This window comes from Cervus elaphus, chromosome 32 (assembly GCF_910594005.1).
Source record: "Cervus elaphus chromosome 32, mCerEla1.1, whole genome shotgun sequence".
Taxonomy (NCBI): domain Eukaryota; kingdom Metazoa; phylum Chordata; class Mammalia; order Artiodactyla; family Cervidae; genus Cervus; species Cervus elaphus.
The window spans coordinates 11,503,827-11,528,526 of NC_057846.1; the positions used below are offsets into that span (position 1 = coordinate 11,503,827).

The following is a 24,700-nucleotide window of genomic DNA, read 5'->3' on the forward strand; positions in this document are numbered from 1 at the left end:
TTACTCAAAGAATCACACAGAGAAGAATCAGGCCATAATGCAGGGCACATGGAGAATCTCTGGAAATTGTGTTAATAGGGGAGTTATTTCTGTTAACTTCAACTTTTTAAATTTCTTGTCACTTTTTTTTCCTGACACTTTACCATCCTTATGAACCTGACTTCTTTGAAACCATGCTTTTCCTCATTGAATAATATACATGTAAATTCTGTGAATTAGACAGTACCCCATAGTTCATAAATGAAGCAACACAAAGCAACAGAGAATAACAGAAAATGTGAGCAGGAGGCACCTGGCTTGCTGGGGGATTTCTACTCGCCTCAAGGCTGGGATGATGACACTTGTCGGTCATCTCTCTCTTTATCAGCATTTTGGAGATGCCAGCTTTTAAAGTTAAGTACTCACTTTAAAGGTCTGCTCTTCCAAAGGCAGGGTCAAGAGAATAAGAAGACAAGCCACAGGATAAGAGACAATGTTAGAAATGACACAGCCAATAAAAGATGGCTACCGAAAACTGAAAAAGAACTCTTAAAACTCAACAATGGAAAACAACCCAACTGAAAAATGAGCCACAGACCATAACTGACCCCGCAGCAGAGAAGACTTACAGATGGCAAACGAGCACAAGGAAAGATGCTACAGGTCATATGTCCTCAGGGAGATGCAAATTAAACAACCAGAGATGCCACTGCACACCCATCAGAATGGCCAATGTTCAGAACACAGACAACTGCAGATGCCAGTCTGGATGGGGAGAGCAGGAACTCTCATCACTGCTGCTGGGGATCAGACTGTGCAGCCAGTGATGAAGACAGTTTGGTGGTTTCTTACCAAATTAAACATAGCTCTTACCATACAATCCTGAAATCCTGTTCCTTAATATTTACCCAAGGGAGTTAAAAACTTCTGTCCACACAGAATCCCACATGGCAATGATTACAGCAGGTTTATCTACAGTTGCTAAAGCTTGGAAACAACCAAGATGTCCCTCAGGAGGTAAATCTCCAGATAGACTGTGATCCTTCCAGACATAGGATTTTACTCATCCCTAAAACCATACTATCAAGCCATTAAAAGGCATAGAGGAAACTTAAATGCATACACTAAATGAAAATTCAGATCTGAAATGGTGACATATTGTGGTTGCAACATGACTTTCTAGAAAAAGCAAAACTATGGATATGGTAAAAAGGTCAGGGGTTGGCAGGTGCTGAGGGGAAGAAGGAAGGCTGAGGAGGCTGAACAAGGAAATGTAAGGGCTGTGAAAACACTTGGCAGGTATAGCGATGACGGCTACATGTCCTCATGTGTGCGTGCTAAGCTGCCTCAGTCATGTCCCACCCTTTGTGACCCCATGGACTGCAGCCCACCAGGCGCCTCTGTTCAGGAGTTCTCTAGGCAAGAATATTGGAGTGGGTTCCATGCTCTCCTCCAGGGGATCTTGCCAACCCAGGGATCAAACCCAAGTCTCTAATGTCTCCTGCATTGGCAGGCGGGTTCCTTACCACCACTGCCACCTGGGAAGCCACATGGCATCATGCATCTGTCCAAACCCATAGGTCCTATGTTAAAACTGAAACCCTGGGTTTCCCTGTGGTCCAGTGATTAACAATCTGCCTTGCAAAGCAGGGGATACTTTCAATCCCTGGTCTGAGATGATTCCACACGCCAATGGGCAACTAAGCCTTCGAGCTTGCCCGCATGCCCTAGAGCCCATGCTCTGTGATAAGAGAGCCACCACAATGAGAATCCTGAGCAGTGCAACTAGACAGTAGCCATCGCTTGGTACAACTATAGAAAAGCCCGAGCCGCAGCGAAGACCCAGCACAGCCAACGTGTGCCGTGTAGGTCCATCAGTGTTAATAAATGCGCCATCTTGCATAGATGTTGATAATTAGGGGTGTGCACTGTGGGGGCAAGGGGTACTGGGAAACCTCTGCACCTTCTGCTCAATCTTGCTATGAACCTAAAACTGCTCTAAAAGAATAAAATCTATTAAAAAAATAAGTCCTTCCCAATTTTTCAAGAAAAGGCAGGAAGAAAAGACAAGTCAAAATTAACGCTGAAGTCATTAAAATGCACCCTGGCCTCCTTCACACTGAGCCATAAACTGCTAAAGGACCAGCACCTATGGTAAAACACCAAGTGAAAGTGAAAGTTGCTCAGTCGTGTCCGACTGTTTGTGACCCCATGGGCTATACAGTCCATGGAATTCTCCAGGCCAGAATACTGGAGTGGGCAGCCTTTCTCTCCTCCAGGGGATATTCCAAATCCAGGAACTGAACCCAGGTCTCCCACATTGCAGGTGGATTATTTACCAGCTGAACCACAAGAGAAGCCCAAGAATACTGGAGTGGGTAGCCTTTCCCTTCTCCAGCGGATCTTCCTGATCCAGGAATCGAACCAGGGTCTCCTGCATTGCAGGTAGATTCTTTACCAGTTGAGCCACAAGGGAAGCCCTAAACACCCAGAACTATTGTTAAATGACAGGCGTTTGATTTCTCCTCCATTGCTTTGGCATAAGTTGGATGAAAATGATGGAGAAGGAAATGGCACACTCCAATATTCTTGCCTGGGAAATCCCGTGGACAGAGGAGCCTGGCGGGCACAGTCCATGGGGTCTGTACAGGAGTATAGACGCGACTTAGTGACTAAACAATGACAAAGGAGAGTGAGGTACAGAAGAGAAATCTTGATAATTAAAAGCCTGCTATTTGAACTTACTCCATCTTTCCTTCAGCCAGAATGTCCTGTGTCCAGGGGGCAATCTCAGCAACTGCGGACCTTCCTCCCTAATTAACCAGCCCTGATCTCTGGATTATTATCTGCATAAATGTATGAATTATTTCAGCCAGCTCTGTATTGACAGTATATGGCATGGCACTCAGAACATAGTAGGTACTTAGTAAACGTTAGGTTGAGGAGAAGGGTTCTGGAGAGATGGATCTAGAAGTCCCTACATGCCTAAGACATCAAAGGCATAGCTATGCCATAACCCACTATGAACATTAACTGGACCCAAATTTATGGGCCTTCATTTTTAATCATTCTTACTGTTGAGCTATCTTTCCCTGTCGTAGTGGATAGAGAAAACAGTTTGATTAAAGCTTTCTAACCTTCACCTAGGTTTGTCTAGTCAGAGCTATGGTTTTTCCAGTAGTCATGTATGGATGTAAGAGTTGGACACAAAGAAAGCTGAGCACCAAAGAATTGATGCTTTTGAACTGTGGTGTTGGAGAAGATTCTTGAGAGTCCCTTGGACTGCAAGGAGATCAAACCAGTCCATCCTAAAGGAAATCAGTCCTGAATATTCATTGGAAGGACTGATGTTGAAGCTGAAGCTCCAATACTTTGGCCACCTGCTGCAAAGAGTCAGACACGACTGAGTGACTGAACTGAACTGAATCTTTAGCCAATCTCTGAAGCTGCTAGAACAAGCGGCGGACACCATAGCCCAGTCTCTCCACTGTCGTCCAAGTGCTCAGGGCTCGGGGCAGACACGTGTTTCCCTGTGAGAGGGGTGAGTGAGTCACCATGGCTGTCGCAGCCATGCATACACCATGCTCAGCAAGCACTAGGGGCTGCTGGGGTGCCCCGCTGAAGGGGAGGGGCCAGACATACGGAGACGCCAACTAGTTGTGCCAGCTCACTCGTGCCAGAGATCCCCCAACTCCATTCGTCCCAATCACTGCCCCTGACTAATATGATTTAACGAAAACATGTAATCCACAAGGTGAACCTGCCAAGGTCCAGGCTGACCAGATGCCCCACATTGTCAGGAGACTAGCGCGGGCTTTGGGACGAGAAACCAGGGGCATCTCTGTGAGATACTCCACCCTTTCCTTCCCTGTAGCTCAAACAATAAAGAATCTCCTTGCAATGCAGGAGACCCAGGTTCAATCCCTGGGTCAGGAAGATCCTCTGGAGAAGGGAATGGCAATTCACTCCAATATTCTTGCCTGGAGAATCCCACGGACAGAGGAGCCTGGTGGGTTACAGTCTGTGGGGTCGCAGAGAGTCAGACACGACTGAGTGACTAACACTTCACTTCTCCTCCCCCAACAGGACACACCTGAAGCCTGCCTTCTGGGGACAGTGAGAACAGGGAACCTGCGGTCTGCTCTTCATGGCAAGACTTTCTCATGTTGAAAAGGGAGTTTTAGAGGGAAGTGGAATGAGGAGGCATTACTCTGTTTTTGAGTTGCAGCCAAGCACTCTGATATAGACGTATGCCAGTCTGAACAGGTAGGCAGCCAAATTTCAAGTAACTGCCTTTTGAAGCACAGCTTGAATTCCCACCCTGCTATTGTTGCTTTTGAATAGCACTCTCTTGGGTACCCAGTGGGAAGGTGGGTGATTGTCAGAGCATGGGACCTTGGTATGTGTCTGGCTTTAATACTGTTACTACCAAAAACAAACAGAAATAACACTTCACCTTCACATGGAAGAATGTTCACCTTCAATAAGAGAGATGTTTTAATGGAAAGTAATTGGAGCAAAACCTTAAACAGCATGAATTAAAAGCTACAAGATGAACCTGTCAGTGTCTAAGTTCTCTAAACTCTTAAAAACTCAAAAACTACAGAGCAGCATTTCCTTGGAAATTTAGGTGTTAATCCAAATCTGTGTGACAATTTTTAAAGAAGCATATTTCTAAAACTTGAGATCTAAGTGTGAGTGAGAAAGTCTCTCAGTTGTGTCCAACTCTTTGCAACCAACTCTTTGGACTGTATAGTCCATGGAATTCTCCAGGCCAGAATACTGAATGAGTAGCCATTCTCTTCCCCAGGGATCTTTCCAATTCAGGGGTCGAACCCAGGTCTCCCACATTGCAGGTGGATTCTTTACCGACTGAGCTATCAGGAAAGCCCTGAGATCTAAAACTTGAGATCTAAAAGCAGTTAGAACTTCTTAAGTGCATCCCTAAGTCTAGAAGCGTAAGGACCAAAGGTGTGGAATATATGTGGTAGAGATAAATGAGTGCCTAAATGAGGAGGAGGATAAATGGAAGAAGTCTTTGAAGCATGAAGTCCCAGGGTTCTGTGACTGAATATCTGGCCGAAGACCAGAGACCATGGAGAGATTTGCACATCATCCTCAGAAATGTTATCCCACCACATGGAAAGCGTGTGCAGAAGCCCTCCAAGCAGGCAGATAGGCCCCCTGGTGTGTGATCATCCCCGCTGACTGGGGACTCTCCTACCTCGGCAGGTGGGCAGGGGGCTGCTCCACTGGCCATTGCTCCGACACTGGGCTCGAGACGCACCCTGCAGCAAGTAGCCGGGGCTGCAGGTGAAGTTCACCACATCGTTCAGGTTGAACTCGCTGCCGTTGGTCAACCCATGGGCGGGGTTCCCCGGGTGTCCACAGGTGATGGCTATGGAGGAAGACAGGCCCACATGGTGGTCAGAAGACGAACTAGTCACCACCCTCACCTGGAATTCTTCATCATGCATATTCATATGTGTTAAATGTGTGAATTAGAGGGTTGACAGCAGATCAGATGTGTCACAGATTGTGTTTATATTTGGAAGTGGATATCAGGAGAGTCGTGGGTTGAACCCACAGGTTTTTATTATAAATAATTGTGGAAAATAACCAGCACCTGCTTTGTTCATAATCATAATTATTATTTCTTATTTACATCATGACAGAATATCAAGTAACTATGAAATAAAACAATGAAAAACAAGATGCAAAATTTTTTTGGTTAATCATGAATTTTTAATATTTTTCCCTTAGAAAACATCAGCTAATTAAGTGGAATTCTCATTTTGAGATATTAAAGGAATTCAGCTGAAAGTTTAAATTATGTATGTCTAAATTATTCCAAAATCAATCTAAACATCATGAAATTAGCAAAAATGAGGGCATGCTCAAACTCTATTTTCTTCAACATCCCCCATTTATGCAGTCAGCTGTCATCCTGTGATGCCCACAAACACAGTAACACAAATCATGAAGATACTCTCGACCAGCCCTTTCAAAAGAAACACATTACGGCGGTAAAACCGGTGTTCTTCTCACTTATCTTGTCAACCATTTTCCCTTCTAAGTAAAACTTTCACCCTTGACTTTGTACATTTACCATAGCATTATCACAGAGAAGATCCATCACTGTCATAAACTTATATCAAGGTTCCCTTTGTTTAGGAAAATAGAGAACATATTAGGAAAAATTGGTTTAAAAGGAAATTTGCAATAGAGGTACAACGTCTTCTAAAAATAGAAGCTGACATTTGCCTTTGAAGTAAGAAAGTTTGAGGACAATTGTTACATACAGTTTCAACTTCTACCAAAGGAAGGTCTGAGTACAAAGCTGTCTGTGTTCTTGATGAAGCAATAACAGAAACACACAACAACTCAGAAGACTGGGGGTGGGCACGGGGGGCACCTGCGAAGTTGACCTGCAGACTCAGGCTCGGCAGCTCTGCCCTCCACTAGTCAGAGGTTGCGTCCACCTGGTTGTCCTGTGATGATGCCCAGAGGAATAAATGCCTGACATCCTCATCCGGGGACCCATCTGAGATGAGCTGGTGAGCAAACGCAATGTGGATGGGAGGCTGGAGGCGGGCTGGGAAAACATGGGAGGAGGACCAGAGACGGAAGCGGGGGAGTGCCCGTGTTCCCTCTCTCCCGTCAGCTCTCCATCTCCTCCTCTGAGATCAAACATGTCTGAACTACAACTTAACGACAAAAGGAAAACAGCCCTAAGGGAAACACCGCCCGAATTAGTTCACAGAAGGTACTTACGGACACAGACTGGGGTGTGTCCGGACCACTTGTGGTCTTGCAAGCATATCCGGACGGAAGTCCCCACGAGCCGGAAGCCGGGGTTGCACTGATACACCACCGTGTCCCTGTAACTGAAGCCGTCGCCGCTGATGTGACCATTCACGATGGGGTCCGGGGAGCCACAGTGGCCGGCTGGAAAGTGAGCAAAACCAACAAAGACATGCGGGAGACTGCGTCTTCTGTAAACGCACCACATTCACGACAAACAACAGGGGCCTACTATCTAGCACAGGGAGCGATAAGCAACAGCCTGGAATACACCAGAACAGAAAGAGTGTGAAACAGGCTGTGTATCACGTGTGACTGAGTCACTCTGCTGTAGGGAAGAGATTAACACAACACTGTCAATGGACTATATACATCCATCAAAAATTACATACGTAATACATTCCTAATTTGCTTATCTTTATTGTCAAATGACTAACAGCCTTGAATGCAAACGGTATTGAAAAATTTTCCACTTATATATATAAATATACATATAATATAGATATATTTGATATGTTTTCCTTTTCAGCTTTTTAGTTTTTCTCAAATTGTGGGAACATAAGTAATATCTCAAATATAAACTTGTTAAAGGGTATTCCTTAGTTATGGTTTCTCCATTTATTTCTTCTACTTATTTTTCATTCATATTTTATGGTATTTATCTGGTAAATAAAAGTCAAAAGAAAGGAAGAGACACTTGGAATAAGGAAGAGACACTTAATACAAGTTCCGTAACCCTATTGAGTATGTGTGGTGAAGAAAAGGATGGAAGGATTTCCAGTGAGAGATTAGATTCCTGAACATTTATGAAATTCTAGAGGAAGGACTGGTGTCATAAAATAAGTCCAATTTCAGGAAACATCCAGCAGTGTCTTTGGGGCTGGGGATTCAATGCGGAGTAAGGCAGTCATAAGAGGTCTGACACAGAAAGCATCCCAGGGAGTTTCATCTTAAAGAGGTGAGGAGTGGGGAGGGGACATGTAGCCAAACCGGGCATCAGAAACCCAGACAGGCAACACTGAAGGCCTAAAGGGAGCACACTGTTAGCCAGATCAAGGCGTCAAGTCCCTGTATTGAGAACCTGGATTTATTTTTAAAATCTCAGTTAAAATGACGATTATGGAGCTATGGGACTAAACTATTCATTTTCCAGACGGGCACCCATTTTAGCCTTTTAGGTTACAGCCATACACATTTCACACTCTGTGTTGTGCAACTTCCCAAGTTTTGGCAGCATTTAGCTGTTGTATTCCAATGAGCACTGGTGCACGCGTGCTAAGTTTCTCTAGTCATTTGTTTGCGACCCCATGGACTATAGTCCACCAGGCTCCTCTGTCCATGGGATTCTCCAGGCAGCAATACTGGAGTGAGTGCCATGCCCTCCTCCAGGGGATTTCCCAACCCAGGGATCGAACCCATGTCTCTAGTCTCCTACATGGCAGGTAGGTTCTTTACCACTAGCACCCCCTGGGAAGCCCTCCACTGAGCACAATCAGCAGCAAAGAAAGGACAAGAAACTCTATTAACTGAAAAGAGAGAGAGAGAGAGAATTGGGATGAGGTATGTGGGCAGCCCTGCACGTTTCAACAGAAAGTATCACCTAAATTAAGTGATGTGATTATCTGGGAGACCTGACACTGGGATGCCAGGCCTCCGGGTTTTGTGTTTGCTTGTTTCTTTTTCATTAGCATTTGGCTTCAGCTTAAACAAGATCACTAAATGTTTTTATAGGCAAGTCTGCAGCTGGTATCATTGCACCTAGGTTAGGAGGCTGGATTTCTTGACAAATGTGTTAAATGTCCATCAAGGTGTGGACAGAAAATCTCAGAGTGAAGAGCATGTGGATTATTTTATTTTTACTTCAATACAACTTGTGAATTTAATAATCTGCCACAAATCAGAACCTGAGAGCTCTGGCTAGAAAGGAGCAAGTGAATTATGTAGAATACTGTAAAACTGTAACTGCACATGATTTTTAATTCAACAGATGGGTTGACTGACAGATATATCCTAAAGGACTGGATGGATTTTCTTTTAGTTTAAGTATGAATTACAAATTCTATTATTTCCACACTGCTAGAACTTTACATTTTAATTCTCCATTTTCTCCCTGCTGAGGACAAGCATTACTATGCAATGGGTAATTCTCCAACTGCTTAAAACTGTTCTTGAGAGTCAGTAGCAGAACCAGGAATTCCATGCTGGGGTGGCTGTTTTCAGTTCTGGACAAGTGACTCTGTCTCACACACTAAACTGTGGAAAATATCATTCATTGGCCAGCTAAGATGAATTGCATGATGGAATGGGAATTCCATGAAATTCCAGAATGACTGAGATTCCATATGTGTGAGTGGGTCACAAGGGTCTGAAGGTTTCGCCTAATCTGCAGAATGACTCCTCTGTGCCTTAAGCTATAAGATCACTGGTCTTTAAGTTTATGCTACTTCAGGTGTAATGACAGTGCTATTATTGTTTTTATTTACTATATTTTCGTTAGATGTCCCAAACAAAAGAGATATCTTCTTTTAACAATCTTTCTCTAAAATTAGGTGGAATAAAATCCATGGAATAAATTCTGCTAAAACACAGAGTAGAGGCCGGGTCACTCTCAGGAGAAGTCCTGTTGGGGAGGCCGTGAGTCAAACCCAAGGAGAACAAAGGACCCACAGGGGATTCTTGGCTTCCTCCCAGGTCCAGGGATTCCTAAAACTCATCACGAGCGGGAACTGGACATAGTGGACGGCAGCCATGCCCTCTGTGGGAGCCCCGCTCACGGTCAGAAGCAGAGAGAAGCCACCAGCCAGGGCCCTGATATCAGTCGGCTTGGGCTAGCACATGGGCCAGGGGAACTGGATCTTCCTGGGTGTGATGTGTCTATCCCACCACTGCAGGGGCTCCGCAGGCCCTGCCTCTCCAGGCAGCAGTTGTGGAAGGTTACTGTCCAAATTCTACACACAGATGCCATTGTGGTTTTTCAGTCACTAAGTCACGTCCAACTCGTTGCAACCCCATGGACTGCAGCGCACGAGGCTTTCCTGTACTTCACTCTCTCTGAGCTTGCTCAAACATTGAGTCAGTGATGCCGTCCAACCATCTCATCTTCTGTCACCCCCTTCTCCTCCTGCCCTCAGTACTTCCCAGCACCAATATCTTTTCCAATGAGTCAGCTCCTTCACATCCGGTGGCCAAAGTATTGGAGCAGCAGCTTCAGCGTCAGTCTTTCCCAGTGAATACTCAGGGTCAATCTCCTTTACGATTGACAGATGCCTTAGTATGTGTTGTAGACCAACAACACAGTTGTATGAGAGAACAAAAGTGTGCTTTGCCAGCTTGTTGCTAGTGGAGTGACTATTCTGAACACTGCCCTGGGATGAATGGAATCCCTCCATCCTCCAGCCCCCACACCTGCTGGTGCATCCAGGCATCTGGAAGGGGGCCCCGGGCAGGTGTATTTCAGAGATGGGGTCTCCCCATGGATAGGATTTTGCATTGTCCAGGTGAGCTCTCTGCACTGCACCTTGTCTCTGATGTTGCAATGATCATGGCTGCAACCTGACAAAACCACACCGCCTTTCAGGGGTGACCTCCCTGAGCGACAGACACGCAGTGTCAGAGGTCAGTCGGCAGCTGTGCCTGAGTACAATACACAGTGAGCGCACAGACCGAATGCCTGGGTTACAGCCTCCTGCAGTTACCTAGACTCATGTGATCTCAGAAGGAAATTCTGTGATGTGGGAACTGAATCCAGTTCCCCTGGTCCCACGGACACCTGCTCCTCCAGGAGACCCACCAGGCACCCTGGCTCCCAGGTGACAGGGGTGTCCTGGTCTGGGCAGACCTAGAGCCTGCATCTCTCATTGTGGAGTTTGTGTGTTCACAGGAACTGAACAAGTGTGCCTCCAGTTACAAGGCCACTCTCTCACATTCACACACACATACAGACACACACACACACATTTCCCCCACCCCCAGAATCCTCTCCTTTAAGGTCACCTTTTCACTGTGCCAGTTTGTATCAGGACAAATACTAAATATTGGTTTGGGGATTGGAAGTGAATACATTCACACATTTTTACAAAATCTACAAACCAAATTCTTCAGCCTCTGTATTTGCTTTGTGATTACTGGCACTCGCTGCTGAAAATAAAATAAGAAGCATTAAAACTCTGCTGTACCTGCAGGAGACTGAGAAAGGCAGTCTGCTTCATTCTGCTGGCTCCACCAGTAACTCCAGCTGGGGGGCTAAAGGCCTATTTGGCAGTGACTTTTAAAGCCAGTTTACAAACTCCACCTGAGTGTTAACAAATGGCCATGAAATGTCAGATGGATCAGATCCCCTTAAGCACAGGAAACAGGCTAATGGCTGAGCATTAAACACTGATGTGTGCATTTAAATCTACAGATCTGACATATTAATAAAGGAACACATTTGAGTTCCCACAAATCAGACTTTTTTCCCTCCACGAGCAATTTTGGGGGGTATCCTTGAGTATCCTTTGTGGAAGTCAGAGAAAATATAGTGTTGTAGTAAGTGCCTGAATCTTTGCGAGGATCGGCAGGTGGGGTGTGATGAGCTGGAGGACATTCAGAGCCCTTAGTAACACCAACAACCAAGACTGGTCCCTTTGCCACAGAATACATTTGTTTCAAGTCTCTATTTGACATACTCTGAAAGTGGAAGTGTTGGTCGCTTAGTTTCAGGTCCAACTCTGCAACCCCATGGACTGCAGCCCACCAAGCTCTCTCTGTGGGGTTTCCCAGGCAAGAATCAATACTCAACTCAAATATCTCCTTTATTTTAGGTTTCCCTGCAGAAGGAGACTCTACCTCTAGGACCATCTATCTACAATACCCATATGGCGAGGGTTGTTTTGTCTTGAATTCAGCAGATGGAAATAGTTTTTCTTACTTCTTCTTCTCCACCCTTAGTCTGTGAGTTCTAGATCAGAGTCCTGGTCTCTGCACCAGCTCTGAGCCCCTGCCTGATCCAGGGGGTGTCTGTGAAAGGACATGGATTCCTTCCACATCTTTTTGCCATAGTCCCAGACCCTCAGCACCACGGGACCACGCAGAGCTCCCTGAGGACCACCTGTGAAATTAGCACTGAGTGTTCCAAATATTTTACCTTCCCTGACTATCATACAGCCTAAATTTTAGACTGAAGATCAATTTTATACCAGGATCAAGGAGGGCAGGGTTAATCTTTTTCCTCTAATATCTTTTTGCTACAATAAAAGCATTGTCATAACCAGTTGTTTAATTAAAAGCTGTACATGGATGTGTCACAAAACACAAGGTACTTGAATCCTTTCTGGTTTTATTCTCTAATACTTATGGAAAAGCAGGGTCTACAATATCATTTTGAATCATGTCATCTATTAACAGTTATATCAGCCACTCAGATGTCACCATGATATCACATTACAAAAGAATTCATCTCCCCATAGGTCATCAAAGTGCAGCAAACACAAACTTACCTCCAATAACAGCAAAATAATCAAATGAAAAAGAGATAATGTTCTTTGTGGGGGAAATGTCTCAATCTATCACTGATATCTTGAGGACTACAGACTAAAGAAGTAAGAGAGTGAAAGTCATGATGGGTTATTATGTGTTGAAAAGCTAAATGATATCAATGGTCTTAAAAGATGAATGTGGTTCCTGAGATAGGAGACCTGGATTATAAATGGACAACCTGGTGGAGCCGGTATGTTCTCTGTTGAGTTCAGTGCAAGCTACCGCAGGGAAGATAAACAGAAGGAGATAATTAAGGGAGCGTGGGGACTGTAACACTCCCCTGATGGATTGTAAGGTACCTGATGCGTAGATACGGGGTCAGCCTCCTTGGCACTTAATTCTGCAGCCCAGGGAGATGCGGAGAGCTGCACAGCAGATGGTGAATGAGAACACGTCCTGGCAATTCCCAGCCTGGCAAGACCCTGCTTGTAGCAGGGATGCTGCACTGATTAAGCGAGGATGAACCCTTTATAAAAATGTACTCTGACGCTCACAGGGAGCACTTTGCCTAAATTTTAACTCTTATCATGGTTGCACATGGGGTTGCCAAGTTTTCCTTATTCTATCTTTCCTCAAAAGTTCTAGCTTAGAATTCTGACAAGAGACCTCAAATACAGCACAGGTTCAGTTCTCAGATATCGGAGAAAGAAAATCATCTTCATCGTCTTAAATCCAGCTCTCCTACTGTTAACAGTCATGAGACTCCCACTGTGACAGTGTTCATGTGTGTGCTTGGCCATTTCTGCTGTCATGATCATAAGGAATCTGGCATGTTCTTCCCTGCTGGAAATCACTGGAAATAACCATTGTACCCCAGCTAGAAACAGGATGCCTGCTCCATGTGAAACAGAATCTCAAGCAAAGGAATTCTTTTGTTCTAGTAACTCTAAAAATAAACAAGATCCTTTACCCACAACTTGAAAAAATGCTTTTGCCAAAGTGTTTTGCATTATGATGAAGAAAGCATGCTGGGTATAGAATCAAAACAGCACAGAGTCCCATGGAGCCCCACACGAACACCTGCCAGGTGGCCAACCACTTCTTCAGGAAGTCTTCATCGCATTCTTGGACAGATCCCACTTGTTTAAGAATAAATAAGGGAAAATATTTCCTATAATGAATCTGAAAACTATTTTTCTGTATGCACATCTGGTATTTCAAACCAATGAATGGAATTATGTATCACTAATGTCTTTAGCAGCCCTGGTCCTTGCCCTCAGCAGATGTGTTTAATTAATTTTACTTTTTAAATTCTTTCCCACCAACTGTTTTAAATATTTGAAAAGAGCTATTAATTACCTAACTTTTCTCTCAGCCAAACTGAAGATCACAAGTTTTCTAAACATTCCTCACATGTCATGGTTACCAGAACCTTCACTGTGAATGCATTTCAAGTCCTCAGCAGCTCACTTGAACTACCTCACAGAACTGAAGTCTTCACCCCAGATATGGACCACCTAGGCACATGGGACGAGAAGGAAACTGAAGGAAATAATACCCATGCTGCAGCCATCTCTTAGCACCAGTGAGCCTCTGTTACCCAAAACACACGGTCCTTCTGTGTGTGCTATGACTTCATAATTTTCTCCTCATCATGTATATTTAAAGTTATTTTACTTTTCATTTTGAGTAAAATATCATACTAATTCCATTATTTTCTTAAGTCTGCATCTGTATGTACTAAACTGCTTCAGTCATGTTTGACCGTGTCCGACTCTGTGGACTGTACCCTGTGCCAGGCTCCTCTGTCCATGGGATTCTCCAGGCAAGAATACTGGAGTGGGTTGCCATGCCTCCCTCCAGGGAAGTCCTTCCCGACTCAGGGATTGAAGTCACATCTTTTATGTCTCCTGCATTGGCAGGCGGGTTCTTTACCACAAGCGCCACCTGAGAAGCCCTTCTTATGTCTAAAAATAATCTATTTGGCCAATCATTGATTTGAAGGGTTCCTGCATCTGTCATCAGATATTTATTTTCAGTTTTTCAGCTAGCATTGTCATGGTCTTTCCCCATGTGAGCATCTCCACACTGACAGGGCTCTGTTCTCCACCTGCTTATCCTTCTCCCCACGTTCTCCACTGTCTCCCACACGGTCTTCTGGGCCCTGTGGACATATATTCTTGCCAGGTTACATGATATTATCTACCCATTGGCAAGCCGTATTTTTCAGGAAAAGAGTTATCCTCCGTTGTCATAGTCTGTGTTTTATGAATCCCAACCTGTAAAGTCTTACTGAGACAACGTTTACAACTTTCAAAATCTTTAGACTTCTTACCCATTCTTTACTCACTGGTTTAGAATCTCACATGGCTAAGCATCATTTCTCATCCTTTTCTAGGTGTTTTTTTGTTTTTTTCAATTATTTTTATTAGTTGGAGGCTAATTACTTTACAATATTGTAGTGGTTTTTGCCATACACTGACATGAATCAGCCATGGATTTACATGTGTTCCCCATCCCGATCCCCCTTCCCGCCTCCCTCCCCATCCCATCCCTCTGGGTCTTCCCAGTGCACCAGCCCTGAGCACTTGTCTCATGCATCCAACCTGGGCTGGTGATCTGTTTCACCCTTGATAGTATACTTGTTTCGGTGCTGTTCTCTCTGAACATCCCACCCTCGCCTTCTCCCACAGAGTCCAAAATTCTGTTCTGTACATCTGTGTCTCTTTTCCTGTTTTGCATATTGGGTTATCATTACCATCTTTTAAAATTCCATATATATGCATTAGTATACTGTATTGGTCTTTATCTTTCTGGCTTACTTCACTCTGTATAATGGGCTCCAGTTTCATCCATCTCATTAGAACTGATTCAAATGAATTCTTTTTAATGGCTGAGTAATATACTCTGGCCTCCTCCAATTGCATTATTCTTCATATCCTACATCCAGGTTCTACAACCCTAGCATTTTATACATTATAAACTGGACATTTTCCTCCCTCTGTCTTTCAGCTTAACTCCCTCTTCCAGAAGTGTCTCAGTCACACTGCATCCCACCGAGGCTGTGCCTTTGAGCACCTCCATCCAGCTAACTACGCATCTCATTCTTTCTACTTCAAAACCCTAACCTTCCATCAGAAGAATGCCATGAAACAGGTGAAGGTTTGCTTGCAATCAACAAGACTCAAGCTGGCTCCACGATTCAACAGTTACAAAAACGGAAGTTGCCGCTGAAACTCCCTGTGGCCACTGCTGCCTTAGCATCCCAGGGTCACTGGAAGGGCCAATAAGGCTTTTGTGGGCAGTGACCCACCAAGCAAGTGAACTTCGAGTTTACTCTCCATCTCACAGTTAAGAGCAGAGATGGAATGTCTTAGATCACCTGATTCCTTTCTTTCTAAACATGCTTCACTGCAGCTGACGGAGAAAACCTACCCCAACCACAGCAGCCAAGGAAAGCACCACTCACCAGCCAATCTCATAATAGCAGCAGGAAAGCACAGGACGTCTCAAAAGCAGCACTGCCTCCCAGGAAATACCACATAAATCCCAGGGAGATGTCCTGGATGGCTGAGAACTACAGTGACTACACTCAACAGGGGACTCACACGCACGCCTTGTATTAGGACAAGTCGGATCCAAGTCTTGTGCTAATCCGAAGAAAGTCACTCCATGGAGAAGCATGAGAACCTCCTTCTCGCATTGGTTACCTGTTTCCTGGTCTGCTGCTTTACTTTCATCCACTTCCTTCAAATGCCTGAGTGTTTCTTCAAATTCCCTCCAGTGGAAGGAACAGATCATTCCTATTTATTTACTTATTTTTATTTTTTTTATATTGTAGTGGTTTTTGTCATATATTGACATGAATCAGCCATGGCAGCATTATTACTATTTAAATTCACTGGTCCTGGCTGAGTTCCTGAAGTCAGCCTTGCCCGCAGAGGTTCAGAAGCCTAAACTTCCCACTTCTGCTGCATTGGAGTGGTTACAAAGCTATCAAGATCACAGAGACAGTTATAAAAGGGGCTTCCGTGGTGGCTCAGTGGCGAAGATTCTGCCTGCAATGCAGGGGCCACAGGAAATGTGGGTTTGATCCCTGGGTCAGAAAGATCCCCTGGAGGAGGGCATGGCAACCACTCCAGTACTCTTGCCTGGAGAATTCCATGGATAGAGGAGCCTGGTGGGCTACAGTCCATGGGGTCGCAAAGAGTTGGACAGGACTGAATCGACTTAGCATGCACACATGCAAAGGCAATTAACATATTTTACTAATCACTTGCAGACCTAGAAGAAGCATTAAAATCACTGCATTTTAAACTGCTTACTCAGCAATTTTCATACACTTAATTTTTCAAAGGAAAAACTTTCAACCCAATTTTTTAAACATTTTTTTTTAATGTGGACCATTTTGAAAGTCTTTATTGAATTTGCTACAATATTGCTTCTGTTTTATATTTTGTTTTTCTGGCCACGAGGCATGTGATCAGGGATCGTACCAGTACCCCTGCACTGAAAGGTGAAGTCTTAACCACTGGATCACCAGGGAAGCCCCTCAACCCAACTTAAAAAAAATTATCATGTAGAAAATGTTAATCCTCGGGAAAGAGAAGACCAAATTATTAATACTATGCACACTTTCTATTTTACATAGTTCATTGTCCTTACACTGACGGACATTAATGGCACATTAACTTACTACGGCAATTTAACTTTTTAAAAAAGATAAAGAAAAAGTGAAAGTCACTCAGTTGTGTCTGACTCTTTGCAACCCCATGGACTGTAGCCTGCCAGGCTCCTCTGTCCATGGAATTATCCAGGCAAGAGTACTGGAGTGGGTAGCTGCTCCCTTTTCCAGTGGGGTCTTCCTGATCCAGAGATCCAACCAAGGTCTCCTGCATTGCAGGCAGATTCTTTACTGTCTGAACCACCAGGGAAGCCCTATTTTAAACAATTCATTGTCCTTACATTGATGGACATTAATGGCACATTAACTTATTAATGTAATTTTAAAATTTTTAAGAAGATAAAATATATGGCAATTTTAAAATTTATTTTTTGTGCATTCTATTTTTTTTTCAACATGTGTGTGTGCATTCTAAAACCATGAGGGCATTCGAGGGCAGTGCTACCTTCAGCCCTCTATAAAATAATTTTTGTGTCATTTAAGGCAATATATGACCTGCATTTATCGCTCAGATTTTTAAAAATCCCTTTGGATACTTAAAGAGGAAGTGATACTCTAAAGAGCAGAGTTAAAGGCCCCGGTAGGATTTAGTTACTCTCCATCAGTGCTTTCATGGCGAGAAGTACCACGTTCTGTCTTGCTGTTCTCCATCTTTGAGGTCTGTTTGAAGTAAAGCGGTGCCCTTGGAAAGATTAACTCACCCAGACAGCGAGTCTCGGGGCCGCTCCAGAGCCCATTGGCTAAGCATTCTCTGACGTGGGACCCCACGAGCGTGTATCCCGAGTTACACGTGAATATGGCTGTGGCACCGTAGACCGTCAGCGTTCCAATCTTGTTCCCATTTGGGGGAAAGGACAGGCTTCCGCACGAGATCACTAGAAGGGAGAGAAAAACAGAGTGAGCATTGTTGCAGGTCTGACATAGACTACTCTCTGTGTAAAAAACCACAAAATCTCAAGTCTTCATCTTCATCAAGAATCTGGGGGGTAGGGGTGTCATCTCAGGGTGAGATGACCCATCACCTGGGAAGTTTAATTTCCCTTCTCTTGTATCCTTGGAATGAAAACTTGAAACTTTAGAGTAGAATCCAAAATAGAATAATTCCTTTCCTTCACCCATTGCTATTTTTTTCATCCTCACAGGTAGCTAAACTTTTCTTTAAATACACAGTGTACACATATCTTACCATACAAGCAAGTCAGTCCAACAAGTTGGCTTTCTGTCCTTTTTTCTGCTTACATCAATTGCAAGAATCGCATCACAGTTACTGGACATCCACATGTGCATAACAGGAATTGAGACACATGGCTGGTCTTCCCCAAAGTCATCAACTGGTACAACATGTACAGACTTAAACCCTAGGATGCCCACTACAGTAGAAGGACTGAGTTCACTTTTTCTTTCATTTACTATTTGTTGGGACCATGAGCTTCATAAAAATGCTGACTATATGGAACGTGTGCAGACTTTCTGAAAATTAAAAAAATATAAAAACTAGACCTTAACTGATTATAGATGTAGGCACCCAGTTTACATGTATGTTCCAGCATAATTATTGATCACTGACTACTTATACCCACACGATTAGTCCAGGTGGGGAGAGGAATGCAGTGGTCACTTTCATTATAGATACTTGTTATACCACCTGACTCCTTGTACTTGCAAAATCCACTCACAAAATCCACAGCAATCTGATGTTTGAGCACACACACACACACACACACACACACACACACACAGAAAATCAGCAGAATCTCAGGGGAGGAGGGAATCATAAAGTCATCAAGGTGAACTGCTCATTAGAGGCTTAAATGTGATTTAACAGGTGAGAATGAAAGTGAAAAGCTCTTCTAAAAGGAGTGATAAAAATTTCCTGCTGCACTAAGTGAGTTTTTATGTGCAAAGGGCTTGGGGCAAAGCCGCCAAGTAGCTAGAAATGACTGAGTCCTCGTTAGCAGTAAACTGTTAAGAGGCAGTAAAAGGCAAAGAACAAGCACACACATGCTGGCTGCAGGCCGCCTGGGGTCCACTCATCTTTGCCAGTTCTGAGCTGGGTGACACCGCCAACCTCTCTGGGTCTCTTGAGCCCTCCTGGTTCATCTCTGCAAGTTAACGCCAGCCCCGGCCAGGTAGGGCTGCGTGCTGAGCTCGGCGAGAGGACAGCAGGTGGGGGTGCGCTAAAGCAGTGCCCTGCACCTGGCCGGGGCTGGCCGGTGTCCGCCAAGGGTGAAGGACACCTCGGGGCCTATTTGGGGAACTGGTTCCAAAATCTGAAAGTCTTTACTGAAAATTCAAGTGAAGACAATTTTACCATTTAGACCAATCTTTTGAATTAAGCTGATTTTACTTCAAGACCCAAAACCCTGGTTCCGTTTCATACAGACACACACAGCCTGGAAATGTGTGCTCTGGGGGCACCGCTCATCAGAAATCTGGAAAGGTCAGCTCTGGAGTATGCCCTGATGAGAATGTTATTGTTGTTGAGGGAGCTGTGAGGACTTCTTAGCTTCTGGGATTACTAAACTCTTACGGGGTCGTATCTCATGCATTCACTAATACTGCTAATGCGTTCGCTCTTCCACACGTCCATGAGTTTCAGTCAGATTTAGATTTTTTTACAATTAATTATAAACTTCTCATTATGCCTTTTCTCAAACATGGTATGAACTTAACCTTGAGCGATGATATTTAAGGATCCCCTTGTAGCCACTCAGGATGGCTGGATTGTGTTTTGAAACCTCAGCGTTAGTAAGAAGGGAAGTCTGAGCACACCTCCTCTTGGAGGTCCTGACGCACTGTCAATGGTGGACCAGCAGAAAGGAGCATGGCTTTCACATCTATTTTTTTAGCTTCTGTTAAAAATATTCTGGTGACTAAATTATTTTAGGCTTGTCCTCTACTAAGCTTCACTAGACTGTAAATAAGAACTACTGGGACAAAGCTTTAGCTTTCCAGCAGCTGGATAATGGGGTCTCAGATGTGGAGATCTGGGTGGCAGAAAACCCACCACGTTAATGAGGTGGGCAGCACCAACGTGGAAGCCCCCTAACAGAAAGAGAGGACTCCTCTACCCTAAAAAACAAATGAAATCCTTCATCAAATTTCCAAGGGAAAGCTTTATGTCCCTGTTCTCTTCTCCTATCAAGCTTTCAAGAATAAAGACAGTAACCCTCAGATAATGAACTTGGGCACAGAGCTTGGTCTCTTATACCATTTCCAGCAACAGGTAGCAGGGCTCCTTGGAGAGGAGCAGATTCCATGTTTGGGTGAGGAAAACTCAGGAGGAGCATAAAACACCCTGTCTTTATGAGGAAATGCGGCTGATTCAAAGATGTCAGAGGTTCAAGTGTAAAGGCATGCCCCCTGGCCACAAGGGTGACCAACCGAACAACAGATACTAACAAAGACACAAAACCAAAAGGCGAGCAAAGATTTCTGTGGAAGCCAATGCTTTTAGAAAAGGCCACACATCCTCAAGGACGTTCGAAGGAGACAAATAACAAAGTGAGACAGAACAGCTCCTGCTCAACGCAGTCAGTGAATGCCCAACCATCTGCAGAGAATGTCTGTGGCCCAGATGCCTGGAGACGTCTTCAGGCCTAGGGCCTGGTGGTGGCTGTCCACGGACCAGACTCAGCACGAGACCCAGCAGATTAAAGGATGTCAGTTGAAAGTGGGGAAAACAGGCTTCTGAGAAATCAGAAAGAGGGAGGTAGAGATACAATTCATGGATGGCCAAAACCAAGTTCTGCCTTCTTTTCACAAATGAGGGTGGAACTGGGCTGCCAATGGTTCAGTTTAAGAATCAGTGTGTTTTTCATCTTTTACTATTGCTGAGTCTATAAATATTACTGACTGAACACCACTGTATTATGAATGGTCAATAGAATCCTATATCATTAGAACCAGCATTTAATAGAAAAATCTGTAATCACTTTTTAAAATCCAGATGTATATCAGAATGATCTTGGAATTTTCTGAAAAATACAAATGCCCAGGTATTGCTTTTTTAAAATTTTTTTCTGGAGCTCTAGATGTGTTTCTAAAGAGCAGTCATTTTTAAAAACAACTGAACTATATGATGATCTTTTACTTTTATCTAGTTTGTTTTGCTTTTTCTATTTGATATCAGTGCCACCACTTCATTTAGTTTATGTTCTCTAATTTCTCCATCTCTTTTGTTCTTTCTCAAACTTTATGAAGTGTAGTGGAGAAGCTTTTGTATACATACTATATATATATATAGTATGTATAATATATATATATTTTAGAAAATTTAAGAATTATTGCCTAGCTAAAAAAATATGACATTTAATTCCACTTGGTTGACTTAGTATGAATACAATGCTTGATTTTTAATCTATATTCATTCAAAACTTTGATATAGTTCCATGTACTTTGGCATCTAGTAAGACTACTAAAATTCTAGAAATTTATTATCTTAGTGATTTAAAAAAAAAGATTTCAACAAGGCTTAAAATTTCTAATCCAATTCTGAGACTATAAAGAAATACAATGTTATTTTTAAAAAAGGAAAGAAAAGAAAGAAATTAACATGTGATACAGTAATATTAATTGAAGGAGAGATTTTGTTCCAATTTCACAAAATTTTACTCTAGTGTCCATTATTTGTTTTCATATCTTATTCAAGACTCCACATTGTATTTGATTGCACTGAGCAGCCTCAGCTACATACAACAAATTCTGGTAAATTCTCTTTTCATTTTTATTCTATTACAAATATTTTCTAATTTTCCTTGTTATGGCTTCTTAGGTACATTCATCATTTAATAGTGGACATTTATCCATTATATGAAATCTAGAAAAATGGTACTGAAGAATTTACTTAGGGCAACAGTGGAGAAACAGACATAGAGAATAGACTTATGGACATGGGGAGAGGGGAGGAGAGGGCGAGATGTATGGAAGGAGTAACATGGAAACTTACATTACCGTATGTAAAATAGAGAGCCAACGGGAATTTGCCGTCTGGCTCAGGAAACTCAAACAGGGGCTCTGTAACAACCTAGAGGGGTGGGATGGGGAGGGAGATGGGAGGGAGTTTCAGAAGGGAGGGGATCTATGTATACCTGTGGCTGATTCATGCTGAGGTTTGACAGAAAACAACAAAATTCTGTAAAGCAATTATCCTTCAATAAAAAATTAATTTAAAAAAGTGGATATTAAAAAAAGTGGATATTTAATTTGCAACTACATGGGACTTTAAAAGGTAATGCTGATATTAATTTATCATTTTGATATTAATTTCTCATTTAAATGCTTTCTCCTTTGCAATCACCCTCTGTGTTTTTTTTTAGTCTAACTTTATTGAGGCTTTTGATGGCTAAGTTGAAGATCTCTCTTAGTAAATGTCACATTGCACTTGAAAATGTGAGAGCTATTTTCAAATATCTTCTGATAGTGATTTCTAACACGATTCCACAGTGATAAGAGAACAGACCCTATATGATTTCAATACCTTTAGACCATGAAATTTTTGCACCTTGTTTTATGTCCTTTGTGTTCCAGTGTCTCCTAGTTTACAGCCTATGGGACCTTGAACAGAATTTGTATCCTACTGTTGTGTGAAAATTGTTTAAATCTTAATTATGTTGAATTGGTTCATAGTGCTTTTCAGGTCTACTATATTCTTCTACTTCTCTGTATACTCATTCTATTAATTTTTAAGAGTTTGATATTGAAATTCCAGCTAAAAATCTTAATTTATCTACTTAAAAATAATTGCAATATATAGGAGAACTATATGTAACCCTGTTATGCATTTTCCAAGTCTCCTATAAATGTTCTCATACTTCCATAATTTAAAAAAAATAAAAAAGAGAAAAAGGGCAAAAGAAACAGTGTTTTTGTAAACACTCTTTTAAATATTAATAGAAGACTAGGGACCTCCCTGGTGGTCCAGTGATTAAGACTCTGTGCTTCTACTGCAGGGGCTCTGGGTTAAATCCTTGGTCAGGGAACTAGGCTCCACAAGCCATGCAGCAGCGTCAAAAAATTAAATTAAAAATAAATAAATAAATAAATGGAAGGCTCTCCCTGTAAGTGTCCAGCATCCCAGAATGGCAATCTGAGCCCTAAGTATACAAGGCTGGGGTGCAGAAGGCACCCCCCAGTCCAGCAAACCCCCCACCTTGGGGTCACAGGACAAACGGGGAGGATGGGAAACTGATGAGACTGGTTATCTGCAGGAACTCCCCAAGAACTCCTCACCTACGGGAGGTGAGCCAGCGCCTGTGTGCGAGTCCCTATGTCCTGTGTGAAACTGACAGAGGATGTTGGCTGGGAAAGTCTGAAATAGCAGAAGGTAGAGGCCCCGACTCCTCCTCCACTCGCCTTCTGAGTTTAATGCCCGAGTCTCAGAATCACAGCCTGAGATTGCTGGTGGGAGGTCGCGGGGAGGGGGGCGCTCACTAATTCAGGTGTCTAACATGGAGAAGTTCAGCACCTTCAGTGACCGGGCAACGAGTCAAACCAGGACACCCTAGGGAATGGTGAGGGACCCATGAATAAATAAGCTTCGGGAGGGGTCCTGTCCACTCTCACTCTGAGCTCCCAGAGGTCTGGGCCCTTCCCGATCCACGTCCGTGATCCTGGTGAAGAGCATCAGTGGGCGCATCATCACCATTTGTCCCATTCAGATTCATAGACTGAATCAGAGTGACTATCACAGACAGTGAAGTGTTGTTTCTTTTGTCCTTTTCCCATTTTTATTCTGCTTTATTCTTGCTAAGCTGGGTATTTTATAAATCTGACACTGCTCTAACTGCTTGTTTTTGTGTATGATAATTTCCTGTGAACAATCCCACTACAGATTGTATATTAAATATATCTGAATCAAATAGAGCTCTGAACAATACTAATATTGTTTTATTTTTCTATTTATTCATATTTATTATGAAACCCACTCAGAAGCTTAACTGCTTATCTCGTACCTACGAGAATCATAATCTCCCTTTTCAAGACAGTTATTATTTGAGAACACAACATCCTTAGCATAAATGCATGAGCTCCCAAGATCCTAATTAGAAGGTTTGAATAGTCAGTGCATGGAGTAAGACTGATCTTTATAAACACAGACGTGGATTTGTTTTTGAGCTGATTTGAAGTATCTGAGTATTCTATAATAATATTTCAATATCTGTAAAATATGGTCACAAGGAAAAGCCAACATTTAACACTTAAGGCAGCAGTCATATAGTTAAGTATGTTGGAGAAAAATATACATTCCTCATTGTGATGAAAAGAAATGCCATTTGGTTACACCGCTGATGCAGAGGACGGACGACAGGCCCGCGAAGGCAGATGCTGTCGCCATCAGGGATGCGGGCGGGCCTGGGGGGCGGGGCCGCGCCTGTCACTCACCTCTGCACCGCGGCCTCTCCTCCCCCACGCTCCACGTGCCGTTGGCGTGGCACTGCAGAAGCCGCCGGCCCTCTAGGTAGTACCCGGGGCTGCAGCTCAGCACCACCTGCGCTCCGTACTCATTCAGGGACCCCGACACCAGCCTCCAGGTGACGTGTTCCGAGAGCTGGGCTTCGATGCCCGGGCAGGTGACCGCTGGAAAGAAACGCACTTCATGTCATCACTTGTTCTGAAGGGTCAGACCAGGCCTGCTCTCCATGGTGAGGGCCCTGCCACGCAGAAAGATGCCCTCACCTGGCATTCTAGGCTTTCCCTACCACCCACAGAGCCACACAGAAGCGATCTCGGGTGTCCAATGCAGTCCACAGCCTCATGCTAAGTGCACCGGAAATC

The 24,700-nt window shown here is 43.5% G+C and overlaps 1 protein-coding gene across 1 annotated transcript in view; it reads right to left on the reverse strand.

The window, feature by feature from the left end:
- CSMD1 (CUB and Sushi multiple domains 1) overlaps positions 1-24,700 on the reverse strand; it is a 2,014,689-nt gene that overhangs the window by 60,429 nt on the left and 1,929,560 nt on the right. The window contains exons 51-54 of the mRNA XM_043893675.1: positions 24,308-24,502; positions 17,626-17,799; positions 6,754-6,927; positions 5,204-5,377 (exon numbers count right to left, since the gene is read on the reverse strand). Coding sequence (XP_043749610.1) covers positions 5,204-5,377; positions 6,754-6,927; positions 17,626-17,799; positions 24,308-24,502 — 717 coding nt within the window. The remainder of the gene's footprint in view (positions 1-5,203; positions 5,378-6,753; positions 6,928-17,625; positions 17,800-24,307; positions 24,503-24,700) is intronic.